General features: G+C 43.0%; 1 protein-coding gene across 2 annotated transcripts in view; it reads left to right on the plus strand.

Annotated features, from left to right (window-relative positions):
* The window catches only part of LRP12 (LDL receptor related protein 12), a 106,312-nt gene that overhangs the window by 90,501 nt on the left and 2,413 nt on the right, over positions 1-13,398 (plus strand). For both annotated transcript variants that reach the window (XM_084621935.1, XM_084621936.1), the window contains 2 exons: positions 578-1,679; positions 2,920-3,052. In XM_084621935.1, coding sequence (XP_084478061.1) covers positions 578-1,679; positions 2,920-3,052 — 1,235 coding nt within the window. The remainder of the gene's footprint in view (positions 1-577; positions 1,680-2,919; positions 3,053-13,398) is intronic.

Raw genomic sequence — 13,398 nt, forward strand, 5'->3', positions numbered from 1 at the left:
CCAAAGAGAGTGGTCGTCGTCTTGGTCCTGTGGGGGGGCTGATGAGGGGTATAATGGCTCCCATCTCCTCCTCCTTCCTGTGGATTCCTGGTTGCAGAGCAGGAGCTGGGAAGCATACAACATGCTGTGAAGGGGAGTGGAGCCTGCTGCTCTAGTGAAAAAGAGCCTGTTCCCTACGAGTTACTGGGGTATGACAATCTTGTGGTTTGGGTGGGAGGGGGAATTGATTTTTATCTAACCCTTATCATCTAATCATTTTAGGTATCTTTGTGCAGACAAGGGGGCCAGATTTTCTACTGTTGTAAATTGTCATGGCTCTGTTGACTTCAGTGGAGCTACCTTGATTTAAAGAAGCTGAGAATCAGGCTCAAGCTGTCATACTGGCAGAATTTGCTGTTTAAAATACTGTATTATATTTGGATGTGTTTGGGGTTGCAATTATTTACGGAGACCGAAATAGTTATAAGGTACTCTGTAACCACATGATATTTATAATTAATATGCAATGATGACCAGAAAGTACTGGAGTTTAGTAGAAGTTACCTATTTTTACAAATTGTTAAATGTGTGTTTTCAGGAAAATCTGATGAACCAAGATGTGATTGTAACCAGTTTCATTGTGCTAATGGAAAATGCATTCCAGAAACTTGGAAATGTAATAACATGGATGAATGTGGAGACAACTCTGATGAAGAAATCTGTGCCATCGCTAATCCTCCAACAGCTTCTTCCTTTCAACCTTGTGCTTACACCCAGTTTCAGTGTCTTTCTCGCTTCACCAAAGTTTACACCTGCCTTCCAGAATCTTTAAAATGTGATGGAAACATTGATTGTCTTGACTTAGGAGATGAAGTAGACTGTGATGTGCCAACATGTGGGCAATGGTTAAAATATTTTTATGGTACTTTCAATTCTCCCAATTACCCAGACTTTTATCCTCCTGGAAGCAACTGCACCTGGCTAATAGACACTGGTGATCATCGCAAAGTAATTTTGCGCTTCACTGATTTTAAACTTGATGGTGCTGGTTATGGAGACTATGTCAAAATATATGATGGATTAGAGGAAAATCCACGCAAGCTTTTGCGTGTGTTAACTGCATTTGACTCTCATGCACCCCTTACAGTTGTTTCTTCTTCTGGGCAGATAAGAGTGCATTTTTGTGCTGACAAAGTAAATGCTGCAAGAGGATTTAATGCTACGTATCAAGTAGATGGTTTCTGTTTGCCATGGGAAATTCCATGTGGTGGTAACTGGGGTTGCTACACAGAGCAACAGCGCTGTGATGGCTATTGGCATTGCCCAAATGGAAGGGATGAAACCAATTGCAGCATGTGCCAAAAAGAAGAGTTTCCCTGCTCTCGAAATGGCGTTTGCTATCCTCGTTCAGATCGCTGCAACTATCAGAATCATTGCCCTAATGGTTCAGATGAGAAGAATTGCTTCTTTTGCCAACCTGGAAATTTTCACTGTAAAAATAATCGCTGTGTGTTTGAGAGCTGGGTATGTGATTCTCAAGATGACTGTGGTGATGGTAGTGATGAAGAGAATTGCCCGGTCATTGTACCCACCAGAGTAATAACAGCAGCTGTCATTGGGAGCCTTATCTGTGGATTGCTGCTTGTCATTGCACTGGGATGTACTTGTAAGCTGTATTCACTGAGGATGTTTGAACGAAGGTAAGTAGCACATGTTCCCAAAGCTAAGATAAAGTATTGTAATTATATAATGTACACAGTAAACAATTTAACATAAGCATATATCAATAAGAATGGTCTTATTAGTATTGTATAACTCCTAAAGGTATTCTTCCTCTCTCTGTATTTTTGAAATTCTTATTGGCAGTGATGGTGGAGATGACGGGAAAGAATAATTTTGATCACTTGCCTGTGGGCAGCTAAAATGTAATATTTAGTTGTCCAACAGAAAAAAATGAAAAGGTGCTAATTTTCAGTCTGTGGTCTCATTCTGAAGTAAATTAAAATTAAATATTGTTGTCGTGATTGACTGGCAGCATTTCTATGTGTTCTGCTTGTTCTCTTTTGGACTGTCATGTGCCAGGGTTTCTCATTCTTCTTTTTCTTAGTGTGTCTACCTCTCACTGACTCATGTGTTAAATTTTGTCCTTATTTTAATATGAATTAGAATGCTGCTTTTGTCACCAGTCTTATCATAGAATCATAGAATATCAGGGTTGGAAGGGACCCCAGAAGGTCATCTAGTCCAACCCCCTGCTCGAAGCAGGACCAATTCCCAGTTAAACCATCCCAGCCAGGGCTTTATCAAGCCTGACCTTAAAAACCTCTAAGGAAGGAGATTCTACCACCTCCCTAGGTAACGCATTCCAGTGTTTCACCACCCTCTTAGTGAAAAAGTTTTTCCTAATATCCAATCTAAACCTCCCCCACTGCAACTTGAGACCATTACTCCTCGTTCTGTCATCTGCTACCATTGAGAACAGTCTAGAGCCATCCTCTTTGGAACCCCCTTTCAGGTAGTTGAAAGCAGCTATCAAATCCCCCCTCATTCTTCTCTTCTGCAGGCTAAACAATCCCAGCTCCCTCAGCCTCTCCTCATAAGTCATGTGTTCCAGACCCCTAATCATTTTTGTTGCCCTTCGCTGGATTCTCTCCAATTTATCCACATCCTTCTTGTAGTGTGGGGCCCAAAACTGGACACAGTACTCCAGATGAGGCCTCACCAATGTCGAATAGAGGGGAACGATCACGTCCCTCGATCTGCTCGCTATGCTTATACTGAGAGTAGCACTCGAATTGTGTAATCATGTGATCAAACTGAATTAAAAATTCTACTACCATAAATAATATGAACCTTATCAATTTTGTTATGGTCTAATCCCTATCTATGAATACATGCTCTCTGTTTATGTACTATATAACTTTTATTTCTTCTTGAAAGATCATTTGAAACACAGTTGTCAAGGGTTGAAGCTGAGTTGTTAAGAAGAGAAGCTCCTCCATCTTATGGACAGTTAATTGCTCAAGGCTTAATTCCACCGGTTGAAGATTTTCCTGTTTGTTCACCAAACCAGGTAAGGTGTTTCTGATTATCCCAAAATAGCAGGCCATCCAATTTAAATTTTTACAAACTTGGCTTTCTAACTACCATGTTTTGGGTTTTGAGATTTATCACTTTCTTCAGCCACATCAATATTTTTGTACCACAATTACTTTTAAATATTGGACAACTCTCCATCATAAGAGATGGTGACGGCACACAACTGAATCACTTTGCAAACAATTTCAACAATTTTTTTAAAGGAATGCCAATATCTCTCAATAGTAAAAGGCATGCTATGTGAAAAGTTACAACTGGTAGGTGCAGTGGTGGATGTTGTGTATATATTGCATACAAAGAACATTAAGGTTGCAAAGTCAATCACTCAAAAGTGTCTCCCCCCCTCCCCCAACCTTTCCCTTCCCTGGGACCACGGCATGCTACGGTCTCAAGGGTTCAAGCCGTGCAGGTCCTGTCTGAAGCCTATGCCAAAGGGAGGACGCACATGACTCCTGTTTAAAGTGTTTGTGGGAAGCCAATCAGACTGAGAAGTGCAAGATCTGTAGGGGCTTCACTAAAGAACTAAAAAGGAGAGGGACTTCAGGATAAAATTGCTCCACATGGAGTTAGCCCTTCATCCCTAGGCAGCACAGGTGGCATCTGACCCTAAGTCCAGCGCTTCAGTGCGGAGTGGACCGGCCTCGGTAAAGAGGCCATGGCACCGAGAAAGGACTTGGATTCCAGAGATCCGCAGCATTGCCACTCCCTGGCACCGAAGACGACCTCCGATGCAAGTGCCCCTATTCGCCAGTGCCGCACAAAAGGAAGAAGACTCAAGAAGAGAGGTTGCTCTCCCACTAGAGCAGTGGAATGAGGAAACACCAGCAATGTGTGTCCTGTGCCATGACACCTTCAGCTCTGACTCAGCCAACACCATCGACTCTGGCCTCACTGGGAAGTCCGTCAAGTCTGGTTCTAGTGGACTCCTCAGTGCGGGAGCCTCGGGAGGAGGACTTAGACCTTCCCTCCACACTAGACACCTTTGAGGTGGCTAGTCACCTCATAGCAATGACAGCACAATCCCTTGTGTAGGCTCCAGCACCATCGGCATTGCAAAGAGGTCCTGTGCCTTCCAGGGGCAAGCAATGATGCGGCACCGCTCCAGACGGAGTCCTCGTGGGATTTGGAGGTGGAATCATTTGCCTCTGGTTGAAGCCGGCACTATTCCAGACAACAGGAGAGGCAGCCAATGCCTATTATGTCATGACCACCACAGTGTCAGGCACTGGCTCAGTGGCCCTTCTGGACCCTGTGGGCCTACCACTGGGGCCAGATCCTTGTCAGTGGTTTTGGAGGTGCTGGCCCCTCCATCATCAACATCTGTAGCCCAGGAACCTCTCTGGGGACAGGAGATGGGCACGCAGACAGGCACTGAGATGGGCACGGAGACCAGCACCGCTCCCAGTGCTATGCAGGGTGTTTCAGCGCAAGGGGATCCCTGCGAGCCAGAGGGTCAGGAAAACCCAGAACCCCCGCAGGCATCTTCCTCATCCTCCCCAATTAAGTGGTGGCAGGCATATCTACCATGTTGCCAGCTATGGACAACAGAGCCCACCAGGAGTTAATCAGTAGGGTGGCTGAAAATTTGGGCATGCAGGTAGAGGAGATGTCAGAGGAGTTCAACTCCCAGGTCGTCATTTTGGTGCTGCGAGGTCCCTCGAGGGTGGCTTTGCCCCCTCATTAAGGCCATCCACAACACTACTAAAGCATTGTGGCAAATGCCCATCTCTCTACCCCCCCCCGTGACTAATGGGGTGGAGAGGAAGTATTTTGTGCCGTTCAAAGGGTATAAGTACCTGTTCACTCACCCTTAGCCGGGCACTTTGGTGGTGGAGGCAGCCAACCAGAAGGAAAGGCAGGGACAGCCAGGACCGACATCTAAATCCAAAGAGGCAAAAAAGCTGGACCTTTTTGGTAGGAAGGTATATTCTATTGGGGGTATATTCCAGGTATATTCCAGCTTTGCATTGCTAACCAGCAGGCAGTCCTTAGCCGCTACAGTGTTAATTCTTGGAACATGTCCAAGTTTAAAGAGCTACTTTTGACGGACTCCCATTCAGAGTTTGCTGCCATCCTTGAGGAAGGCAAGGTTGTCACAAGGCCCTCCTTACGGGCCTCCTTACATTCAGCGGACTCGGCAACCTATACCATGGCAACAGCTATAGCCATGAGAAGAAGCCCATGGCTTCAGGTGTCAGGACTTGCCTTTCAACTGCATAGGGCTGTTTTTGGAGCAAACAGACACTAAGCTCCACAGCCTAAAGGATTCAAGGGCAATTCTGAAGTCCCTGGGGCTTCATACGCCAGCCCCTCAAAGAAACCATTTTAAACCGCAGCTTGCTTCTTGATTCTAGCCAGCTCCTCCTAAGCAGGACTATGGCAGGAAGCGGGGCAGAAGTAACAGACGGAGACCCTCTCAGTCCTCCTCTAACCAGGGACAGGGCTCAGCAAAGCAGCCCCCAGCCTCCAAGCCAAACTTTTGAAGGTGCGCCCAGGGGTGATGCACCAGTTCAGATCCCGGATCCTTCCCCTCCCTTTGTGAATCCTCTGTCCCATTTCTATGATGCCTGGGCACAAATCACCCCAGACCACTCAGTCTTAAGCATGGGAGAATTAGGATATTCTCTCCAATTCTGTTCCCTCCCGCCTTCCCACCCTTCTTCCCTATCCCTCTTCAGGGACCCTTCTCATGAGCAGCTTCTCATGCAGGAGGTGCAGACACTCCTACATCTTGGGGCGGTAGAGGAGGTCACTCTAGAATTCAGGGGCAGAGGGGGTTCTATTCCTGGAATTTCCTAATCCTGAAGGCCAAGGGTGGGCTCAAACCTATTCTAGACCTGCGAAACCTCAACAAATTCATGAGGAAGATAAAGTTTTGCATGGTCTTCCTGGCTTCCATTATCCTCTCTCTGGATCTGGGGGACTGGTACATCATCTTCGACTTGAAGGATGTATATTTTCACGTGACCATAGTCCTGTCCCACAGATGGTTTTTCCACTTGGTGGTCAGCAACACTCACTATGAGTTTACAGTTCTCCCCTTCAGCCTCTCTGCAGCCAACCAGGTGTTCACCAAGTGCATGTCGGTCATGGCAGCCTTCCTGTGGAAATGGCAGGTGCAAGTATTCCCATACCTCAATGACTGGCTAATCAAAGGACAGTGCAGGGCTGAAGTGGAGGCCCATGTGAGCCTAGTTCAGACAATGTTCCTCAGGCTCAGCCTCATACTGAATGTAGCAAAGTCGACCCTAACCCCAACTCGGAGAATAGAGTTCATCAAAGCTCTCCTGGACTCCAGTCAGAAACTCACTTTCTCACCATGGGTGCCATCATAGAGGAACTCAGGTGATACCCCACCACTACAGCACAAAATTGCCTCAAGCTTCTCAGCCATATGGCCACTTGTACATACATAGTACGGCATGCCAGGCTGCGGCTCTGTCCCCTTCAGGCGTGACTAGCCTCAGTGTACAGGCTGAATCGGGACCACCTAGACAAGTTGGTTAAACTCACTCCGCCAGTTATTGAGTCCCTCAGGTGGTGTCTCGACCCGCAAGCAGTGTGTGCCGAAGTGCGCTTTTTTTCTCAGGCCCCAACCCTCGCTGTCTCTAGTAACGGACGCGTTGGCATTGGGTGGGAGGCACACTTAGGCAGACTCGGGGCCTCTGGTCCCAGGTAGAACTTTCGTTGCACATCAACAACAGGGAGCTAAGAGCGGTCCGCCTTGCTTCCCAGACATTCCAGGCCCATCTGGAGGGCACATGTGTATCCGTATTGACCAACAACACATCAGCAATGTTCTATATAAACAGACAGCATGGTGCTTGTTTTTCTCCCCTGTGCTGGGAAGCCCTTAAGCTGTGGGACTTTTGCATCGCTCATTCGATACATCCAGAGGCATCATACTTTTCAGATTCCCAAAACGAGTTGGCCGATCATCTCAGCAGGTCATTTCACAATCACGAGTGGTCCCTCCGCCCGGATGTTGTGATCAACATCTTTCAAGGGTGGGGGTTTCCCCAAATAGATTTGTTTGCAACGAAATACAATAGGAAGCATCACCAGTTTTGCTCCTTCCTGAATTACAGCCCGGGCTCACTCGCAAACGCTTTTCACCTCCCTTGGAAGGACCACCTACTATACACTTTCCCACCCTTCCCACTTGTACACAAGGTACTGCTGCAAGTCAGAAGGGAGAAAGCATCAATGATCTTAATAGCACCAGCATGGCCTCTCCAACACCGGTTTACCACACTTCTAGACCTGTCGGTGGACACGCCAATAACCCTGCCCCATAGCCCATATTTGATCACCCAGGACCCCAGCTACCTTCAGTTTCCCAATCTGCAGTCTCTCCATCTCATGGCATGGAAACTCCGTGGCTGAATCCCTTGGAGCTCACGTGCTCAGACCCTGTTAGAGATGTCCTCTTTAGCAGCAGGAAGCCATCCACTAGGTCCACCTGTCTGGCAAAGTGGAAAAATTCTCCATTTGGGCATTACAGAAACACACTCCACCCTTACAGGCATCAATTTCCTTTATCCTGAACTATTTGCTGCATCTAAAACAGAAGGGTCTTTCAGTATTATTAATAAATGTGCACCTCGCAGCTATCTCTGCTTTCCACCCCAGTTCAGCTGGACGCTCAGTTTTTCAGGAACCCCATGGTGGGCCGCTTCCTCAAGGGATTAAACAGTCTGCCTCCTCAAGTAAAACAGCCAACTCCTCAATGTCAACCTTGGGCTGTCTGGACTGATGGAACCTCCTTTTAAGCCGTTGGCAACATGGTCCCTCCTCTACTTCTCCTGGAAAGTAGTGTTCTTGAAGACGTAAAAACGGTTACCTACCTCTCCTCACTGGTGTTCTTTGAGATGTGTTGCTCATATCCATTTCAATACCCACCCGCCTTCCCTCTTGGAGTATCTGACAAGAAGGAACTGAAGAGGTGGCGGGTTGGCAGGAGCCTATATACACTGCCATGCAGACATGACTCCAGAGGGCTCCACAGCCGACCAGACGGGTACTGCTAGGGGAAAAACCTTCCAACGACTGCACATGGCATGCACACACCTACTTAGAATGGACATGAGCAACACATCTCAAAGAATTACAGTTAGGAGAGGTAGGTAACTGTTGGGTTTTTTGGTTTTTTACCATAATTTGGATCTGTTGTGCATACACATGATGATACACTCAAGAGCTAAAATTAAAACTCTTCATCCAGTAAGGTGTCTACCAGCTCTGTCTATAATATATGCCTAAGTTTCCAAAGCTGACTGTATTTAAAGAAAAACTTAAAACGTCTTTCCTCAAACTTCCCTTTAACTGCACATCTTGAAATCTCTTGACACTTCATTGAGTGGCTACTCTCTCACGGAGCCTTTCGGGAAAACTTGGTGAACTGCAAAGTACATATTATTTTCAGGAAAATGCCATTAGGTACCAGTCCAACTAATGTAAAGAGCATCCTTAAGCTGTGATGCTAATAAATACTTGTAGTAGTCAATGTTGAATGTTTTGTCCTAAGTTAAAAGTCTTCTACTTGTTACTGTCCTTAACACAGAGCTACCCATATATCAGACTTTTTAATGTTAACTCGTATTAGAGCTATTTGGTGATCTGAGATTCCAGGTTTCAGACGTGACTGAGATAGTTTTGCATAGAAATTGGGTGAGTGTTACTTTCCTAATAGTGCATATTAAACCAAAAAGGAACAGCTGGCTTCATTGATGGAAGCAGGTGGAGACACAAAGTCAACAACAACAGATAACTTCACAGCTTTTGTAGGAAATGCTATCCTCCATATTTATCTTGGCAAAAAGAGTTCTTCCCTCTGTCTGGAAATATTTCATGTTCAACAGAGACTTCAGCTGTAGATAGGATTCTGAGCTGAACGTATATGTAATAGATGTTAGAATCTGCCTCTATGTGAGGCCTGTTTAAAAAATGTTTTGTATTTACAGATGTGGCTTATGCAACTTGACACTTCTTTTCCTATTTTAAGCATAGGCAGTTTATGTTATGATTCAGGAATGCAGGCTGTTTAAGCTGAACATCATAAATCCCAGTTGGACACAAACAAGTTCTTTCAGTGTTCTGGTAACATTCAGAATAAAGAAAATAACAGGACATATAGAAATTGGTAAGAGATTAGTTCCTCTCTGTAACAGAGAAAAGAAGGAATATTCTTCACAGAACAATTGTTTTTCTTCAGGCAACTAGGATGATGGAATTACCCTGTTGGGAATTTAGTAAAATAAATCAAAATGACACTTGTTCCTTAATCAAAATTGCTTTCAGATCAGAGGAAGTGGTTCTGTACTAAAATATATATAAATTTGTATAAAATATCCTTGTGACCCTCCTGTGATGTGTGTGGAGGACTCTGTACTTCCTTTATAGGAGTAAATTTGAACAGTAGTATAAATTTATAGAGAGATTTTATAGAGTGTCAATAGGCCTTCATGTTTTTCTGAATCTCATAGACTCTAAGGAGATATAATTTTAGTGCAGAGGACTATACTTCAGTTTTGAGAGGACTGATAAAAGTATAAAGAATATTGAATGGTACAAAGCAGATAACTCAGGCTCTTCTGTTTACCTCTTTTCATAATATAGATCAGAATGTATATGTGAATTTTCTTAATAAACCACAAGGTAGTGAATTAAAACATTTATAATAACTTTTGGAAGTAAAGTACAGCAGAAACTAATAAATGGGATTTACTGCAGATTACTGAAATTTACAAATTACCAAATGTAAAACACGGAGTATAGTGATACCACATCACAAAACATATTCACATGTAATATGCATAAAAACTCTTTTTTTCACCCCAATTTCTCCATCATTTATCCTCATTTAGAGAGAGAGTTTGTGTGTGTGTGTACATTGGTATTTATATATTTATTTAGCCATGGAAGCAGTATCTTAAAGAATTTTTCTGTTATTGTGCTACAAACTGAGATTGCTGGTCCTCTTTTTCCAGCTCAAACCCTATTACTCTGGGGTAAATTGTCTATCCAGGTCCTCTTCCCAGTATGCCAAATATGGATATTTTGTGTGTTAGGAAAGTTGTCTGCCAAGATAGATATCAGTTAGTTACTTTTTTGTTTTCCTGATTGACCAGGTGCCATCACTTCTGTTAAGGTTAGATTTCTGTATAGAAGGGGTTTTTTTTAGGCATTATGTTTCTTAACTTTTTCTAACTTGAACCATGGGAGAGAAGGCCAGTGAAACTTAGTTTTGATTTCTAAATAAATTAGAAAAGTTTCTTTATTGAATAGCTGGCTAATCATATGTATTCTATGGTGCTCTCAATCTTTAAAACTCTGGTTTATGATTTGGGTTAAAATCTATATTATTTTCCGTGGGTGTCATTGATGAGAGAGAACAACATACCTTGTCCTAATTCTATCCCAAACTCATAGAGTAGCCTTTGCTGAAAGATGTGTATACATTTCTGGCAGGTGTGATTCTTTTTATTTAATTTATTTATTTATATATATAAAAATATAAAAATCCATGGTAGCCTAGCAATTTTTACATTCCCACAATCTTCTGTTCAGTAAAGACCTAGTGTTTGGCTGGATTACAACAAACCCCTAATCCACTACTGTTCTGAACTGGCTTGCTTGATGATACCATAGACTATTTGGAATATAATGGGTCTGTACAAAGTGTCTGCAATCATTTTTCCAACAATTGTTTATCTTTAATTAATCCTGTTTGATCAGGGTTTATATAAACTGAGAACATGAACTGCAGTTGGCTAGCTAGTATTTTTACTAAAGCCTCTGTCATAATTCAATAGTGATATGAGTCTCTAGGAGCTGCATAAGGTAAGGTGTTTTCCAACTTTAGGGACAACAACCACAGTCAGAGTCTATGAAAGAAGGTAAAGTTCCTCTTCCAACAGAATAGTGAGAGTTGAAAGATACCCATCAAGGAATCACTAATACCTCCTTTAATACCTTGTAAAATTTTAGCCTACACTTTATATTAAATGTATGCAAGCATTTATGCAAAACGTAAGAGCTAATTTCATTCCTTTGCCAACAACTGGAAGCTCCTATTTAGGAACAGATGCAACGTTACAAAATAGATGCATGTTGTCTAAGGCAGTGGAGAGAATATTATCTGAACTGTTTATAAATTACCCACCAATTCATGCAGGTTTTTTTTTTTTTTAAGTTCTTGTCATTTGCCAGAGCTAGTCATAAAGGACCATGTCTTCCTCCAATTACAAAAATGGATGTACTCCTAATTTTCCATTGATGTCAGTAATTATTCTAATGTGAAACTTGTGTGAAGAATAGAATCACATCTAGTACGTTCCAAAATAGGAATATGAAATGGAGAAGGAAAAAATAATTCTTCTGGTTTTTAATCTGCATATGTAAAGTTGCAAAGAATTCTTCATATTGATTTTTTTTAAGTATTCTTTTTAATGTTAAATCAGGATGTCTTAAGTATTTATTCCTAATGTCTTGATCAGCAGACACATTTCAAATTTGCAGACACTTTTTAGAATTTAAGCTACAAGTATATGGCTAAGATTTTCCAAAAGTTACAGTGACTTAGGGTGATTTTCAAAAATAGGACACTACAGATAGGCGCCCAAATCTATAGTTAGGGCATCGAAATAAGTAGCATGTTTGGGGTGGGGGTTAGAAATGCTGAGCTTCTAGAAGTTCTTGTTGAGATTAATAGAAGCTGCTGGCTGCTCTGCACTTCTAAAATGACAAGTTATTTATTTAGATGCCTAACTTTAGACTCCTGTTTTTGAAAACCTTAACCTTTGTGTATAGGCTTCATTATCACTTAAGCTTAGAGAATTTGGTGTTTGTGGTCAACTTTCCTGTCTCATTCTCCTTCTGACCCAAAATATTTGCCAAATCTTGTCACTTCTTTTGAACAGCACTTCTAAAATCCCTTATTTTAGCCTTCCAAATAAGTCATTCTTGATATACCTTGGTTATCTTGCACCTCAACAACTTCAGCTTCCCTGCATTTCATTGTACAGCTCCTCCTTCACCCTCCCCTATTACTCTTCTAACCAAATTACATCCCTTTTCATGTCCATTCACCTCATACGGGTCCTTGAATTTTGCAAAACCACATCTCATCTACATTACTGTTCTAATTTCCTCCTCCTCCTCCTCTTCCCTCCCCCCCCAAACCGTCATGTTAGTTGCCCCATTTATAGTATATTCCACACCTTACAGGATCTAGGCATCTTCCATACCAATCTTATACTCAGAATGGTCTCCCACTACTCCTATTCCCAACCTCTCCATTTAAATCCCTCTAAAATTTGCACTTAGTGGAGCCTTTAATTGTTCTCTCAAATATTCCAACAGCATTCCAAGATATCTACAGCCTGTGTATTGCCTGGACTGTATTTGATTTTAATTTAGGTTCTTGTCCCAAATTCATCACTGTAGTATCTGAGCACCTAGATTTAGATCTCTCTTGTTAGAGGGCTTTCCCTTCACCCTCTCTCCTGGTTATTGTCATGCACAGACAGAGCAAAAGACCAGAAGTCCGAAGAACAGACAATGCGGTGTTTATTGGGGTTTAGTTCCAAGCAAACATATTCCAAAGCACTTCATACCAGTCAGGATTACCTTTATACAGCGATAGTTTCCCCCTTCCCCTCCCCCAAATATAGTTCTATACGCCAATAGAACTCCTTCTTCTTCTAACCCCTAGCTCCACACTCCAATGGAGCTCCCTCTTCCCAGTGTTCTGTTTTCAGCTCTGGTGCCGCAGAGCATTTACCCTGTGTCTCCCTTCCCAGCTCTGATGCTGCAAATCCTTGCCTCTGTCCCTGTTCCTCATTCCCCTATTCCCAGTCCCCCATTCTCCCATTACTATTCCCAATTCCTCCTTCTTAGCCGGCGCAGATATACCTGGAATGCATGCCCCTAGTCACATCCCTTATAACTTATCGTCATGTTCTGTTCTGGAGGGTTTTGAGTAGGGGTCTTCATCCCACCCCTTTTGTACCCCCCCATCCTCTCTTGCCCCTACCAGATGGTTGCCTGACCTTGCTTTGAGATAAGGAGTTGATGGAGTCATCAAGTGTGTGTGCTCATGTATTACATTCCCACCATGCCCAATAACACTTTTAACTGCTCTATCCTTTATCGCTTCCCATTGTACGAAAAGCCCCATCTGGTTGTGGGAAATGCAACACAGTGTCTTTGTTCGTTGTTCTTCATACATATTAGTATAATATATAAAAGTATAAAAAAGTCAAACCCAAAATTCTATCTCAGGCTGACAAACAAGCCTATATGCTAACATCTCTCATT

Source organism: Lepidochelys olivacea (assembly GCF_965140295.1).
Source record: "Lepidochelys olivacea isolate rLepOli2 genome assembly, chromosome: 2".
Lineage (NCBI taxonomy): Eukaryota > Metazoa > Chordata > Testudines > Cheloniidae > Lepidochelys > Lepidochelys olivacea.